Source organism: Balaenoptera acutorostrata, chromosome 3 (genome assembly GCF_949987535.1).
Source record: "Balaenoptera acutorostrata chromosome 3, mBalAcu1.1, whole genome shotgun sequence".
NCBI classification, from domain to species: domain Eukaryota; kingdom Metazoa; phylum Chordata; class Mammalia; order Artiodactyla; family Balaenopteridae; genus Balaenoptera; species Balaenoptera acutorostrata.
In genome coordinates, this window is record NC_080066.1 from 86,240,069 (window position 1) to 86,254,858 (window position 14,790).

The window sequence follows — 14,790 nt, forward strand, 5'->3', positions numbered from 1 at the left end:
TATTTCTTTTTTTATATCATGGGCAAACATACTCCAAATACTTTGCGGGGGCAGGGGAGTATAAGGGGGACTTACATTAAAAGATGTTACTCCTCTCCTTGCCCAGCTCATGTTTCAAAAACCTCATTACAATGAAGAGGAAAGTATACACAAGTCTTGCACTTCATTTGTAACAGATAATGTCTAGCACACAAGAAGCAAAAATAAAGAGTTGCTATCCTATGAACATAATGTAGTTTCCAAGGAATTATATTCCTTGTTTTTGTCTCTTATGCCTATTTCCACATAGCTCATATTTGCAGACTATGCTGGCAGTGCCCACAACAGCAGTACGGAAGTATTTACTTTCAGGGTTCCTTAATATGTATTTCTGTTACCTAAAACCATAGAATCTCAAAATTGAGATTATTCAATGCAATCCTCTGTGTTCCACTCAAGAATACTTTTTATAAGATTCCTAACAAATGGTCACTCAGTCTCTGCATTAACAAGCAACCTACTATCTTCCTAGGTAAACTATGTCATGATGGAAAATTCTTTTCACATAAAAAGAAAAGCAGATTAACAAAAGATTTGCCATTAGTATTAATACTACAGTAACTGTAAACTATATCCCAATGTATTGCTATTGGGCGTTAACCAATATGAGTTCCGGGAAAGAGTAAGTAAGTGAGGTGAGGAAAAAGAATACAAACTCTGAACAGGCTCAGGAATCCCTAGGTCTGGCCCAAAGTGGTGGCAATAACACAAGATATCAAAAAACCTGGATTTGGGCTGTGAGTTTGGCGTGCTGAAATATAACCAGGGATTCAAAAGTCGAGTCCAAGCCCTGTCTCATAGCTTCGTTGTGATATCTACTGGCTTATCTGTAGCTCTGTCCCACAGTTCTGTCTTTAGCTCTTTACTCCATAGCATGGAGTTAGGTATGGCCATAATTGCAAAAGCAGAGTTTCAGAAAGTCTAAACTCTAACTGGTAGAAGACAGGAAAGGCCAGGACTTGAAATGACAGTAGATGGGAAGCAATAAGGAAAAAATTGAAAGGGTAAATGGGAAGCAACAAGGAAAAAATTCAATTCTTAGAAAGATTTCATACAAAGGGTAAGTATGGCTACCACAAAACAGTGGTGGTATGGAAAAATTTCATAAAAATATGCTCTGCTATGATCAGATCAACCTCTAATTATCTAAGAAAGGCTAATATTTTATTTCCAGTAATTAATTTTCCATACCCATCATTTGTTCTAAACACAGATTTGATATAAACAAAACATTACAAGTCTGAAAAATCTCTGAAGTTATTCCATAATTCTTAGAAAAAGCTATCATTTTTAGCTGGAATATTCATGGTCCAAGATTTAAAGAACACAAACCATAAAACAACATTTTAAAATCTTAGAACACTAAAAATACTGACTTAAGCATATGAAATATTATATGAGTAACAAAAGAAATCTTTATCAAAAATGTATATATAACTAAAATACTGCAATCACAAAGGAAAAATGGCAAGTGACTGTAAACTCTTCCCTAACTCTAAAGATTATGAAGTTAAGGGGCTTGGTCAAAAACAAAATAATTCCAAGTGTGGTGAAAAAGTAATCAAGTTGAGAAGGAGAGAGTTAAGGAATCATACAAGATTAGCAAAATACTATAAGTTAAGGTTCATTTGGATATATTCTGCTATAAAACAGAATTTGAAAGCTGCAGTTTTGATATAAAGCATCCCCAATACATTGAAGGTCTGTATTCATAGCACTTGAACCATTTCCATATGTTTTCCATTATTTCACTTTATCCTCAAAACAACTCTGTGAGAACTAAGGAGCTTCAACCAACCCCATATAGCCAAGAGAAAAACAGGACCCCTGATGGTTAGCAGTAGAAGTGGGAAGAAAGCCAAGGATTCCTGATGCTAAGCCTCACTGACTCTCAGTTTAACTTTAGAAAGTTGCCTAACATTTTTCTAAACCCACATAAATATAAAGGACAATAAAGGACAAATATCAGGGATTTTTGCATTATACCTGGCAGTCAAAGAATATCCTCTATCCTGGTAGCGTTAAGTTAAAGTTAGAATAAACTTCTGAGTATAAATTTTCCTTTTGAAATACATAGTGTAGACACCTATCCAAAAAGAATTTACTTACTTAGAATGTTGAAGTTTATCTTCTACTAATGGAAGAACAGCTGGAATCATTTCTCGAGGGAAAATCTGGCTGACGATAGTAAGTGCCATACATACTTCTACCAGGTTAGTGCTCTGCAAGTCCTAACATTATTAAGCAAAGAAAACATTCAGCGCAAATTCTGAATCTAGGGACACTGAGTTCAACATTGCAATGGTCCTACACACTTAATAGTTTTCTACTAACTTTTTAAATTAATTTGTACATTTAGGCTTACCTCATATTTTATAGGAATATCCCTGTTTCATTTGCCTTAATAGAGTCAATAGATAAAGGTAGCCAAAAGGCAACTGATCTAAAGGAAACTGTATTTCTGTTTACAATGACCAAAGTAGTCTTCTTTATTACAGCCTTTAAAACTTTTCTAAACTAGTAACAGAATAATTTTATGAATTCTTCTTGTTAATCAACAATATCAGTGGAAGTTTAAAAGGAAGCAATTCTTGAATATATATGATAAAATGCATGCATTCATATATACTTACATAAGCACAAAGTTTACAAACCGTTCTAATAGAACCCAAAACTACATTTTTGAAAGTTTGCAAAAGTTTAAGCTACTAGTAAACTTAAGAGAGTATATAACTTAACAATTCAGAAAGTATTGATACTACACACCCACACACACACTCTCTCTCATATATCAAAAGACTGAAACAAGATAAACATGAAAAAGCTCAACAATGCAATTATACTTCATTACCAATTTTGTTTAAACGTTTAACAGGAAACAATACTGTGTATGGATTAAATTGTGTTTTTATTATCTGTACATTTCAGTTACCCAATTAAACTCTGTTCTTCTTTAAACTGACTTTCAGAATCTAAAAGACTTCAATTATTCAGTTTATATCACATCCCTTTAAAACAGATTCTAGAGAAAAAGACAACAGCATGGAAGATGCATCTGACTAAGAGTCTGGAGATCTGAGTTATAATTCCAACTCTGCTTTTTTTTTAATGTATTCTTTTACTGAAGTATATTAATAATATTGTATTAGTTTCAGGTGTACAGCACAGTGATTTAGTATTTTTGCAGATTATACTCCACTATAGGTTATTACAAGATAAATGTGTATAATTCCCTATGCTGTCCTTGTTGTTTATCTATTTTAAATATAGTAGTTTGTTATCTATTAATCCCATACTCCTAATTTGTCCCTCCCTCTCTCCCCTTTGGTAACCACAAGTTTCTTTTCTATGTCTGTGAGTTTGTTTCTGTTTTGCATATACATTCATTTGTATTATTTTTTAGATTCTATATATAAGTGATATCATACAGTACTTGTCCTCTGTCTGATTTATTTACTAATATTTAATTTCAATAGTATTCTCTAGGTCCATCCACATTGCTGCAAATGGCAGTATTTCATTCTGTTTTGTGGCTGAATAATATTCCATTGCGTATATATACCACGTTTTCTTAATCCAATTGTCTACTGATGGGCACCTGGATTGCTTCCACGTCTTGGCTACTGTAAATAGTGCTGTTATGAACACTGGGGTTATGTATCTTTTTTAATTAGTGTCTTCATTTTTTCCAGATATATACCCAGGAGTGAAATTGCTGGATCATATGGTAGTTCTATTTTTAGTTTTTTAAAGAACCTCCATACTGTTTTCCACAGTAGCTGACCAATTTACATTCCCACCAACCGTGTACAAGGGTTCCCTTTTCTCCACATCCTCACTAACATTTGCTGTTCACAGACTTTTTCGTGATAGCCATTCTCAATGAGGTGATACCTCATTGTGGTTTTGATTTGCATTTCTCTAATTAGTGATGTTGAGCATCTTTTCATTTCCTGTTAGCTATGGATATGTCTTCTTTGGAAAAATGTCTATTCAGGTCTTCTGCCCATTTTTTCATAGGATTGTTTGTTTTTTTGATATTGAGTTGCATGAGCTGTTTGTATATTTTTAATATTAACCCCTTGTTGGTCCCATGATTTGCAAATATTTTCTCCCATTTCATAGGTTGTCTTTTCATTTTGTCAATTATTTCCTTTGCTGTGCAAAAGCTTTTAAGCTTAATTAGGTCTCATTTGTTTATTTTTGCTTTTATTTCTTCTGCCTTAGGAGACTGATCCAAGAAAATATTGCTACAATTTATGTCAAAGAGTGTTCCATCTATGTTCTCTTCTAGGAGTTTTATGGTTTCAGGTCTTACATGTAGGTCTTTAGACCATTTTGAGTTTATTTTCGTTAACTCTGCTTTTTAAAATGAAACAATAATAACAGCAGCAGTAGCAACTATTATTCTCTACAGTGTTTCATTTAACCCTAACAACTTGGTTAAGTTCTATTATTATCCTCATTTTACAGATGCAGAAACTGATATAAAAGATCTTTCTAAGCCCATTCTATAAGCCCACCTTCTTTGAAAAATACCTAATTTAATACGATTGATGAGAAATGTCAGATGCCTGAAGGAATAATTTAAGACTTCATATTAACCAGCATACAATACAATACCTTTACAACTGTATTCACAAGGAGAAGCAACAGTTCATGACTTTCATGTAGAAATAAAGAAACAGCCAAATAACCTATAAAATTTGAGAGGAAAAGTCTCATAATTACCTGCCAAAAATTAACATTTCCCAAGAAGTTAAACAAAGCAATAATATATTCCAAAATTTAAGTGTCAAAGATACCAGTTACACGTAAATATAAAAACAAATAGTAAAATAACAAGGTTCAAAAAATTCAGTAAGGAAGATTTCAGATGTTCTTCACCCTGAAGTCTTTCACAATTAGGTATTTCACAGGATATAACTGAAATGGAAAAGAGGCTATGTGCACCAACTTAAAGTCCTGTAAATGACATTAGGAATATATGCCTTCTATCTTCTGTGCAAATCTCTACACAATCAATCAAAACATTTTCTGCCTTGTAGCCAAATATAATTATTCAAAAACTAATAGTTACTACAGTTAATAGTGAGTTACTAGCTATTTGTATTACTGAATGAGCTACCTAATACCAATCCATATGATGTAAATCATCTATTAGCCATAAACAATACCTTATTTTCTCAATGTGAAGATAAACTATTGAATGAATAGAAGTTGTTGTGGAAAGAAACAATGTCTACCACATTAAATGTACTCATTTACTCAAGTACTTTTACTTTAATAATATCAAAACATTAAAAAATACAACTTAAAATTGAGGAAGTACGTTAATACTCTGACAAATAACATGTGCATGGAATCTAGATGCTCCATGTTATTTTCCTGTCACCCTTAATATTGATAACATTTGTTAGACAGTTACTGTGGGTTAAGTACATTACAAGCCTCACCTCATTTAATCCTCACAACAACTCTATGAGGTAGATATTCTTATTATCCCCAATATAATAATGAGGCCCCAAAAGGATAACTGCCCAAGGTCTACAGCTACTACATGGTGGAGCCAAGACTACAACGGAGCCAGTAGGAGTTAGTTCACGTTTTTAACCCCTATGCTATTCTGTCTCTCACACAGTCTACTCTGAGACCTTATTCCCTGACTCCCATTCCCATTGTTTTTCATTCTTCTCAATTCTTCCAGCCTTTTTATTAGCAATTCTAGTGTTAGCTACCCCTATTACTATCCAGCATCCATACTGTGTCTGTTGGGGAAGATGGGAAAACTGTTAAAAAAATTTCCTGTTCTCATAACCAAGGAGTTAGCAGCATGACCCACTGCAACATCTTCACTGAAGGTCAGAGGAGCAGAGTTATCACTCCCACAATCAGGAGAGAGAAAAAAGAACAAACCAGGACCAGGAAAGAGAAAAACCCTAGACGGCATTTAAAGCAGAAATTAGGTCTTATCAGATTACATCTGTTCAGCTAAGATATCACCCCCTCTCAAGTCACCAATATCAAGATACAAGAAGATCAACAAATTAATCCAAAGACCACCTCAAAACCTTATGAAATCTTAATTCTATCTGTTAAAAAGAAAATCCTGTTTTGACAATCAGGGAAAACAAGGAAACTGTTTTGATAATCAGGAAACAGGGAAAAAGATATTCTGTGATTCAAAAAATTTAAAAGGTTTCAGGAAAACAAAGAAAAACAACAATGATTAGAGAATACATTTGATATGACTAAGAGTGAGGTACAGGATAGGAATACAGGCTTTGACTCATAGAAACTTGGGTTTATATTCTAGCTTCACCATTTAGTAGCTCTATGACCTTGGAAAATTGACTTGACCTTTCTGAGCTTCAGTTTTCTCCTCTGTCAAACGAAATATCATCTCACAAGATAAAGCACCTAACATAATTCCTGACTTAGTGGGTACTGAGATTTATTTACTCAACAGTATTCATGTGAAAAATAAGAATGCATTATCCATCAGAGAAAGCACTAAGCCTTAGAAATCTCAGGAGAGTAGATGAGGCAATGGTACTGGAGTAAAGGCATAAAAAATTTAAATGCTATCTTAAAAAAAACTTCCACTCATTAGCACACATAAAGAATATCTGATACCCACAGACACGTCTTTCTAGGTGTCAATAAAATACTTTCCTAAGGAAGATCATGAATCTCAATAAAAATGACTGTGAGGTTTCCTTAGTCACTGTAACTATGAAATAACCCACATACAAGGTCCTTCACTGAACATTATTTATTAGAGCAAAAAATAAAAACAACCCATATATCCACCAATAGGGACCTCGTTGAAAATACTACGGTACATCCATCCACCCACTGAAAACTATGCAATTGTATACAAGTATAAAGATGTCAAAACAAGATGCAGAATAATCTCTGTAGCATGCTACCTTCTGTGTAGAGAGAGAGAGTATTTGAGTGTGTACCCATGAATTTGCTTGTTTTTTCAAAATGAAACAATGGAAAGATTAATCAGAAGCTAAAGAAAATAGTTACCCATGGGGTAAGGGGCAAAGCTGGTAGAGGGATTAGAGATAAACATGAAATTTCTCTGACTATACCTTTTTATCAGGTCTTAACTTTTGGACCATGTACACATGTAATTTTTACATATTTTAAAAATAGGGCTTCCCTGGTGGCACAGTGGTTGGGAGTCTGCCTGCTAATGCAGGGGACACGGGTTCCGGCCCTGGTCTGGGAAGATCCCACATGCCGCAGAGCGGCTAGGCCCGTGAGCCACAACTGCTGAGCCTGCGCGTCTGGAGCCTGTGCTCCGCAACGGGAGAGGCCACGATAGTGAGAGGCCCATGCACCGTGATGAAGAGTGGCCCCTGCTTACCACAACTAGAGAAAGCCCTTGCACAGAAACGAAGACCCAACACAGCCATAAATAAATAAATAAATAAATAAAAATTGAAAAAAAAAAAATTTAGGGAATTCCCTGGCAATCCAGTGGTTAGGACTCAGTGCTTCCACTGCCACGGCCTGGGTTCAACCCCTGGTCAGGGAACTAAGATCCCGCAAGCCACGTGGCATGGCCAAAAAAACCAATAAAATAATAAAAATAAATAAAAATAAAAATAAAATTTAATTGAAAATGGAAAAATTACATGAAAGTCTAAAAAGCAAAATATAGCAACAGATGTACAAAGTATAGACTACCTATTGTTTTCAAAATTTCCTGCTGTTAGGGATCTCAGAATTAGTTTGGAAAAGACATGAAAAGACAAACACCGTAAGACAACAGGTGGTAGGAGCCACCTGAGAGATCACAGAAGAGTTAAAACTTGGTTTGGAATACAGAAAGGGAGAGACAAGATGCCAGAGGACACTCTACTTGGAGGGAAGAATGTAACAAATCTAGAAGACAAAAGTATTTTCGGTGGAGTGAGATTCAACAAGTGGAACAGTGTGTTCATATAGTCTCAGAGTCTTTACCAAGATATCTCCCACGCCGTACCCGTCATCTGACAGCACAGGTCAATATAACTTGAGAAGAACGTTGGTCCCTGACAACATGACACTATCAACTTCTTTGAATAAAGAACATGTTCTACTCCTATATTATTCTAAAGTGCTTCCTTCTTAAGTTTCTGATATAAAGCTGTACGTATATGAATACAAGATTTAAGTCCTTGTTTTCCTAACAGACTTAAAGGTTGATTACAGAAATAAAATTTTTAAAAGATACCTCAAATCCTCATAGTTAACAATTGTGAAACTAGGAGCAGGATACCGAAAATTATTCAAGTCAATTTCAGTTTTATCTATAAAAAAATCATCCCTTATCATTAAACTGATGAGGTTAGACAGACTTTTTAAGATCAGCTTTACTGAGGTATAATTTACATATAAGAAAATTCACCCTTTTAAGTACATAGTTCAATGAGCTTTGACAAAGTCATCTAACCACCATCACAAGAACAGGCAATTTTTCCTTTCTATAACTCCAAAACGCTATGAATCAGGAAAACTGATTCCATTTTTAGGCTATGAGTTTTTGAAGTATTATCTTTTAAAGCTTTGGAAATCACAAGGCAGTGTTCTAAAACCATACTACACACCTGCCATCATTCACTTTATATAATAGCCAGAACTTTAAGGACAACATTAAGTGCAAGAGTCTTAAACACATACATACCTACTCTTTTTTCTAAAAGGTTTCCTTGTTGTGCCAACTTGATTGCATGTATGTAACCAAAGGAAGCATCATATCCAAGCATTTCACAATATATAAGTCTCACCATACATTCCTTCATCATTTTCTGAAAAACAAAATATCCAGTAACAGTATAAATAAATAGAATGCTTTGACTTTTTTTTTTAGTATGCTGTAATCATTTAATAGGAGAAGTCTTTAATCCTGGCACTGAAGAAATAACATATATAAATTAATCACCCAAAGTCAGACTTTATAAATAAAGAGTTTCTCCCAAATTTACTACCAACAGTACACATTTTAGTAAAATTATCTCAATATTTTGTTACTGGCAACAATACAAAATAAATCAAATGTAGCTATTTCTAATTCTAGGTCTCCCTCGCATAAAATTTGGTTATAATGTGAGACACGTGGTCCTCAGACAAAATTTCACTCGTGGTACTCTAATGTGGCTTCTAGAATGCAGCACATCATTTTAATATACTTTGTCAAATGAACGCATCCATAGAGCTCCCACAAGTTGGTAATAATTTCTGTAATGAAAATATTTTTCACATTTAAAGACCAAATTGCACCTGGAGTTTCTTCAGAATTACTGTGCTATATTATAATAGGCGACAGTTTGTTTTATAAGCATTACTTTTTCAACAATTCTCACAACTATTATGATTTCATTAATGGTATAATCATTCCAATATTTAACCTAACTGGATCTTTCAATATTTATAACAGGAGCTAATAACTTATTTTAAGAGATTCTATAAATCTGTTTTATTAGTATGAGAATATCTGTATCAATATTTATAGCAAATTTTAATCAAAAATTTAAAATATAAATGTGTTTCAAAATAAGAAAAGCTCAGACTATTTTAATATCTAAAAATTAATTAGGGTTAATATATTACAGGATTACTGATCACAAAAGGCTTAAAAAACAGTAAAATAAAATGTTTTAAAGTAAGAATAACATTTATATTTCATATATATTATATACAGAGAGTAGATTTTATATATATATATATATATATATATATATATATATATATATATACATGTAAATATGAAGAGTTTAAAAATAAACCATAGGAAAATCTTAAGGGAATAATGTTTAATGATTTAATTTAGGTCACTTGTGTTTAATAAAAGTTAATCCATCAGCACATTAATTAAAACTACTAAACACTGAGAAAACAAGCTTAAAGTATACTGGAAGCCTCTTCAAAGGCTTCTACATCAATGAGGAGTGAAAGTATTCATTTAAGCCATTAAGTATCAACCTTGATTTTGTAACATTTTATCTCATAGCTTTTCAAAAGTCATTATGGAGTTTGTTTAAGTAAAATTCTATTGCATACATTATTATTCTCTTACTTTTGGAGAAGAAAATGCTTTTCCCAATGCAGGAATTCACTCTAGAAAATTTCTTTAACAAATTATAATCCAACTTCTACATGACCACCTCAGGGACAGACTATTCTGTAAAGTATGCCCAGAGTTGGATGGCCATAAATATTATAAAATCTTCCTTCAAACTCTGGCTCCCTAACTTCTACCTACTTATCTAAATTCTGTCAACACCAGGTTTATGTCTGGTAACATGAAAACTGTATTTACTGATGCCAATTATAGGAAATGGAAATCAAACTAAATGAAAAGAGAGAAGCTATTTCTCTGTAACATTTCTATCAAGTATCATAACACACAGTGATTTTATACATACACATAAAAACATATACATATCTATGCATACACATACATATACACATACACACACAGATCACATTAACTATGTTTTGAGTTTCATTTGTCCACATATTATTATGACCATAAAAGGAAATACATACATTCTCTCAGACTTTACAAGTGTTATTCACATACATAATCATGTATTCATGCAAAATGATCACCGCAATATTTTTATTAGAAGAGTATTCCACAGCAACTTACACAAAGAAGGCACTCACAAAATATTTGCTGAATAAACGTTGCTTGGAAAAATCTCATTATCTGAAACCACATAAAAATTAAAAGAAAAAAAAAAGTAGGCCTTAATCTAACTATGTAGGGACAGTCCCACAGTCCCACAGTGGTCTGCATATGGTGGTCACAGCTTAAATAGTTGCTGGATGAATGCTGTTTGAAAATCAAATTATATGGAACCAAGTTTTTTAAAAACTAGATCCTGATTTAGCTATTGTGCAATATACTCAGTTTTACAGCAAGAAAATCACTTTTCTACCTTGTCAGCCAACCTATATTCCAAGATATAACAGTAAAATGAGAGATTTACAATATATCAATTCAGGTCTGAAAATACTATTTTATTTTTTACTTTTTTAAAAATTTTTTTGGCTGCGTTGGGTCTTCGTTGCTGTGCGCGGGCTTTCTCTAGTTGCAGCGAGCAGGGGCTGCTCTTCGATGTGGTGCACAGGCTTCTCTTGTTGCGGAGCACAGGCTCTAGGTGCGCAGGCTTCAGTAGCTGCAGCACCCGGGCTCAGTAGTTGCAGCACGTGGACCCTAGAGCACGTGGGCTCAGTAGTTGCAGTGCGCAGGCTCTAAGGCATGCAGGCTTCAGTAGCTGTGGCGCATGGGCTCAGTAGTTGTGGCTCACGGGCTCTAGAGCGTAGGCTCAGTAGTTGTGGCGCACGGGCTTAGCTGCTCCGTGGCATGTGGGAGCCTCCCAGACCAGGGATGGAAGCCATGTCCCCTGCATTGACAGGCGGACTCCCAACCACTGAGCCACCTGTGAAGTCCCCTGAAAATACTATTTTAAATGATGTGTCCTAACCTTCTCCCAGTGCACAACATTAAAACAATAAGATCAGCCTTGGGGTCTCAGGAGTCCTACATTTATGTAACTATCATCATGTTGGCATTGAACTGACATCAGTCAAGCAAGTCTTGCTCTGGTGCGGCCAGTCAGCAATAAAAGGCTAAAGTTAATGTCTGACTTGTTACCATCCATAACTGATTTTGACTGTGATAAATTAGATTTTAGCAACTGATCAATTAATGCCACTATTGAGTCCACAGTGGACCAGATTTCAAATTCAAAACGTGCTGGCACTGACTATGCAAACTTACCAGAGTTGTATTAGGAGCAGAAACAGTTGCTTTCAGATTATTCAGTTCCTGCTGGATTAATTTCTCTTCCTCCTGAAAAAATGAAAATATTTGAATGCATGAATAACCACCTTTTTAAACTCTAACAGTATTTTTACAGGGAAAAATATAACTTATAATATTTTCAATAAAAAAGAAACATTATTTTAAAGGAGAGTTACAAAAATTATGCACTTAAGATTTGCCTACAGGCATTTCTCCAACCCTCAGAATCATTCCTGGAAAGAATAAATATTTTCATGCTAACTCACCATTCCTCTTTTTTTCACTCAGTTACTGTCCCCTTAAGGACGGGTTAGCAGAAAATGGTTTTTAAAAAAAATTAACAGTGGAGAGAAAGTAGAAAAGCAATTCTTTATGTAGTGGCCCAGAATAAGGTTCTCACACCTTCTCCTTCTTCATGGAATACAGAAACAGGGTAAGAAGGCAGAAACAGAAACTGTTCTTCTTCCCTTAAACTATATTCTTCTTCCCTATCCTTTTTTCCTTATTCCTTGCATCCTTTCCCTCACTTCCCATCTCTCTCTCACACACACAGAATAAATACACTGATATGGCTACTTTTACTGTCTGCATTGTATTTCACCTCAAGCACTTGAAAATTGGCCCCAATTTTGACGAATATCATGCTATCTTTAAATTACACATTGAATTAGCAGATGCCCATTAGGTGACTAACCAAGAACTAACAATGCTAGTGAAGTACTGCTACATTTAGATACCTTATGTACGGTTTCAAACTGCAGTTTAAAACCAAAAGTATTTTATTTCATTCAGCCACCTCATAAAAACGAGCAAAGGACAAAATTTTAAGACAAGCAATATCAAGTCTACAAATAATTGTTTTTTGTGATTTTTGAATGTGAAGCTGATCCTCCCCAGTACAACATCATCTTATTTCAGTTTAAAAAAGAACTTTTTAAACGCTCAGAGCACTTTGAAGAAAAACTTTGTCTTTTCTTCTCTCCTGACACATATTTCATTGTATACTGCTTACAGCTGTCTTAAGCCCAAGATGAAGGAACAATTCCTTGGGAAAAGGAAATGTGGTTTACACTGTTTCTTTAGGGTCTAACACGTAGTCTCTTCCACAAATATCTTTTGAACAGATTTTGACCTACCACATGATCTTTTTTTAAGATACTAAATCCCTGAAGCTTTGAAAAGTCTGTGGGAACTTAAAAACTTCCATTATAACTGCTCGTTTTCAAAGCCCATCTGAGGCAGAGACTTACTCAGCAAATACTGCATTTAGAGAGAATTATGCTTTTTCTTTGCCCAACCCGTAGGTCTAACCTAAGAATCTCAAGCTCCCCAAACATACTGAACAACAGGTTCAAATGGCAGGGTCTGTTCTAGTGTATGACATCTAGCAGTTGAAAGAACCGGGAGACAGAAAGAACCCGAGTGCGAAAGAAACTTTTTAGGAGAATAATGCTGACACTTCCATGGCACCTGGTAGTTTCACACGCTCGATGTCTCATCTAACTCTCGAAACAACCTATGAAATATGTACTGGTACTATGTTACGTCAATGTTCAAGAAACACACGGAGGCTCAAAGATTAAAGATATCTGCCCCAGATAATAATGAGTCAGTGTCAGGGCCAACCGTGGAAACCCAGCCTCCCAGCTGTCAGTCCGGGCAGCAAAGTGACGCTTCCGGACAGACGCCAGGACCGACAGACACACACGCCTCACGGCCAGCCCCGGAGGCTCGCCGCCGGACCGGAGCCTCCCAGCGAGGGGGCCTCCCCGAGGCGCCCCTGACCTCCCGGCCCAGAGAACACCTACGTGCTTGGAGGTGAGCGCGGTGATGCCGCGGACCAGGCCTCCCAGTCGGGAGGAGAAGGACGCCTTGGCGGCCGCGGGCCCGGTAGCCGACTGGTTCTGCAAGAAGAGTCCCGGCAGCGCCGTCAGCGTCTTCTCCACAATGTCGCTCATCGCCGCCGCCGCCACCCGCCCTCCGGTCTCCGCCCGGCCTCATGCCCAGGCCCTGCCCCGCCGCCTCCCCGGCCTCCGTAGACACTTCCTGTTTGTTTGAAAAAGAAATCTTTATTCGCGTCCCGCGCGGACAAGCACAGTGTCGTTCTAAAGAGACGCCGCCGGAGGGCGCGAGAGTCCGCGAGCGAAAGACCGCGCGCCAAGCCTGCGCGGACGTGGTCCTCCTGTGGTGGAGCAGAAGGGCCGGACGCTCCCGGTTTCGATGGCAACCCCTGCGTCCCGAGCTTCTCTGGGTCCTCCTGAGGTAGCCGCTGCCGTCCGTCCCTCTTACACTTCGGCCGCAAAAGTCTCCCTTTCTCTTTGGCCGCCTCCGCGCTGCCCGAGACCGCACGGGGAGGTGGCCATTCCTGGCCCTCTCTCGGCAGCCTCTCACTGACTGGGGGACCACCGGCAATCCGCCCACCTCCCTCGGCCGCACTCGGAGGAGCGGAATCGATGCTGGGCCCCGGCGCCACGCGCGGCCCTGGCCCTGGCGGTGCCGGGGACCCTGGTGGTGTTGAATGACGGCGCGGCTGCTCTGTGGACTCATCCTACCGGGTTCAGCGCCCGCCGCGTACGGGGGACTCTTGGCCACTGTCCCTTCCCCTCCGCCCCCCTTCTGGGGTTTGGGGAGGCAGCCAGGAAGGGGAAGTGGTCGGTTGGCCACCCCCGCGCCCCCCAGACCCCCTGCTCCTGCCCAGCAGGTCGCAGTCCTATCCTCTCACAACGCTCTGTTCTTTTCCATTCTAGAACTGATGGCAGTTGCCACTACATAAATATGTATGTCCCTGTCTTTTTCATTGCTGTCACCTCAGCTTCCATCTAGAACAGAATCTAGTGCAGTGCTTTTGAGAATGTGGTCTGGTGAGTTCTGAAGGAGACCCTAACAAAGGATCCAGGAAGTCAAAATTATATTCATAATATTACTTAAATGTTATTTGT

At 37.2% G+C, this 14,790-nt stretch overlaps 1 protein-coding gene across 3 annotated transcripts in view; it reads right to left on the reverse strand.

Annotated features, from left to right (window-relative positions):
• The window catches only part of AP4E1 (adaptor related protein complex 4 subunit epsilon 1), a 97,584-nt gene extending 83,696 nt beyond the window's left edge, over window positions 1-13,888 (reverse strand). For all 3 annotated transcript variants that reach the window (XM_057542579.1, XM_007170400.3, XM_007170399.3), the window contains exons 1-5: window positions 13,660-13,888; window positions 11,828-11,899; window positions 8,723-8,846; window positions 4,663-4,736; window positions 2,149-2,270 (exon numbers count right to left, since the gene is read on the reverse strand). In XM_057542579.1, the coding sequence (XP_057398562.1) occupies window positions 2,149-2,270; window positions 4,663-4,736; window positions 8,723-8,846; window positions 11,828-11,899; window positions 13,660-13,809 (542 nt within the window). In that variant the 5' untranslated portion in view covers window positions 13,810-13,888. The remainder of the gene's footprint in view (window positions 1-2,148; window positions 2,271-4,662; window positions 4,737-8,722; window positions 8,847-11,827; window positions 11,900-13,659) is intronic.
• Window positions 13,889-14,790: the final 902 nt, after the last annotated feature.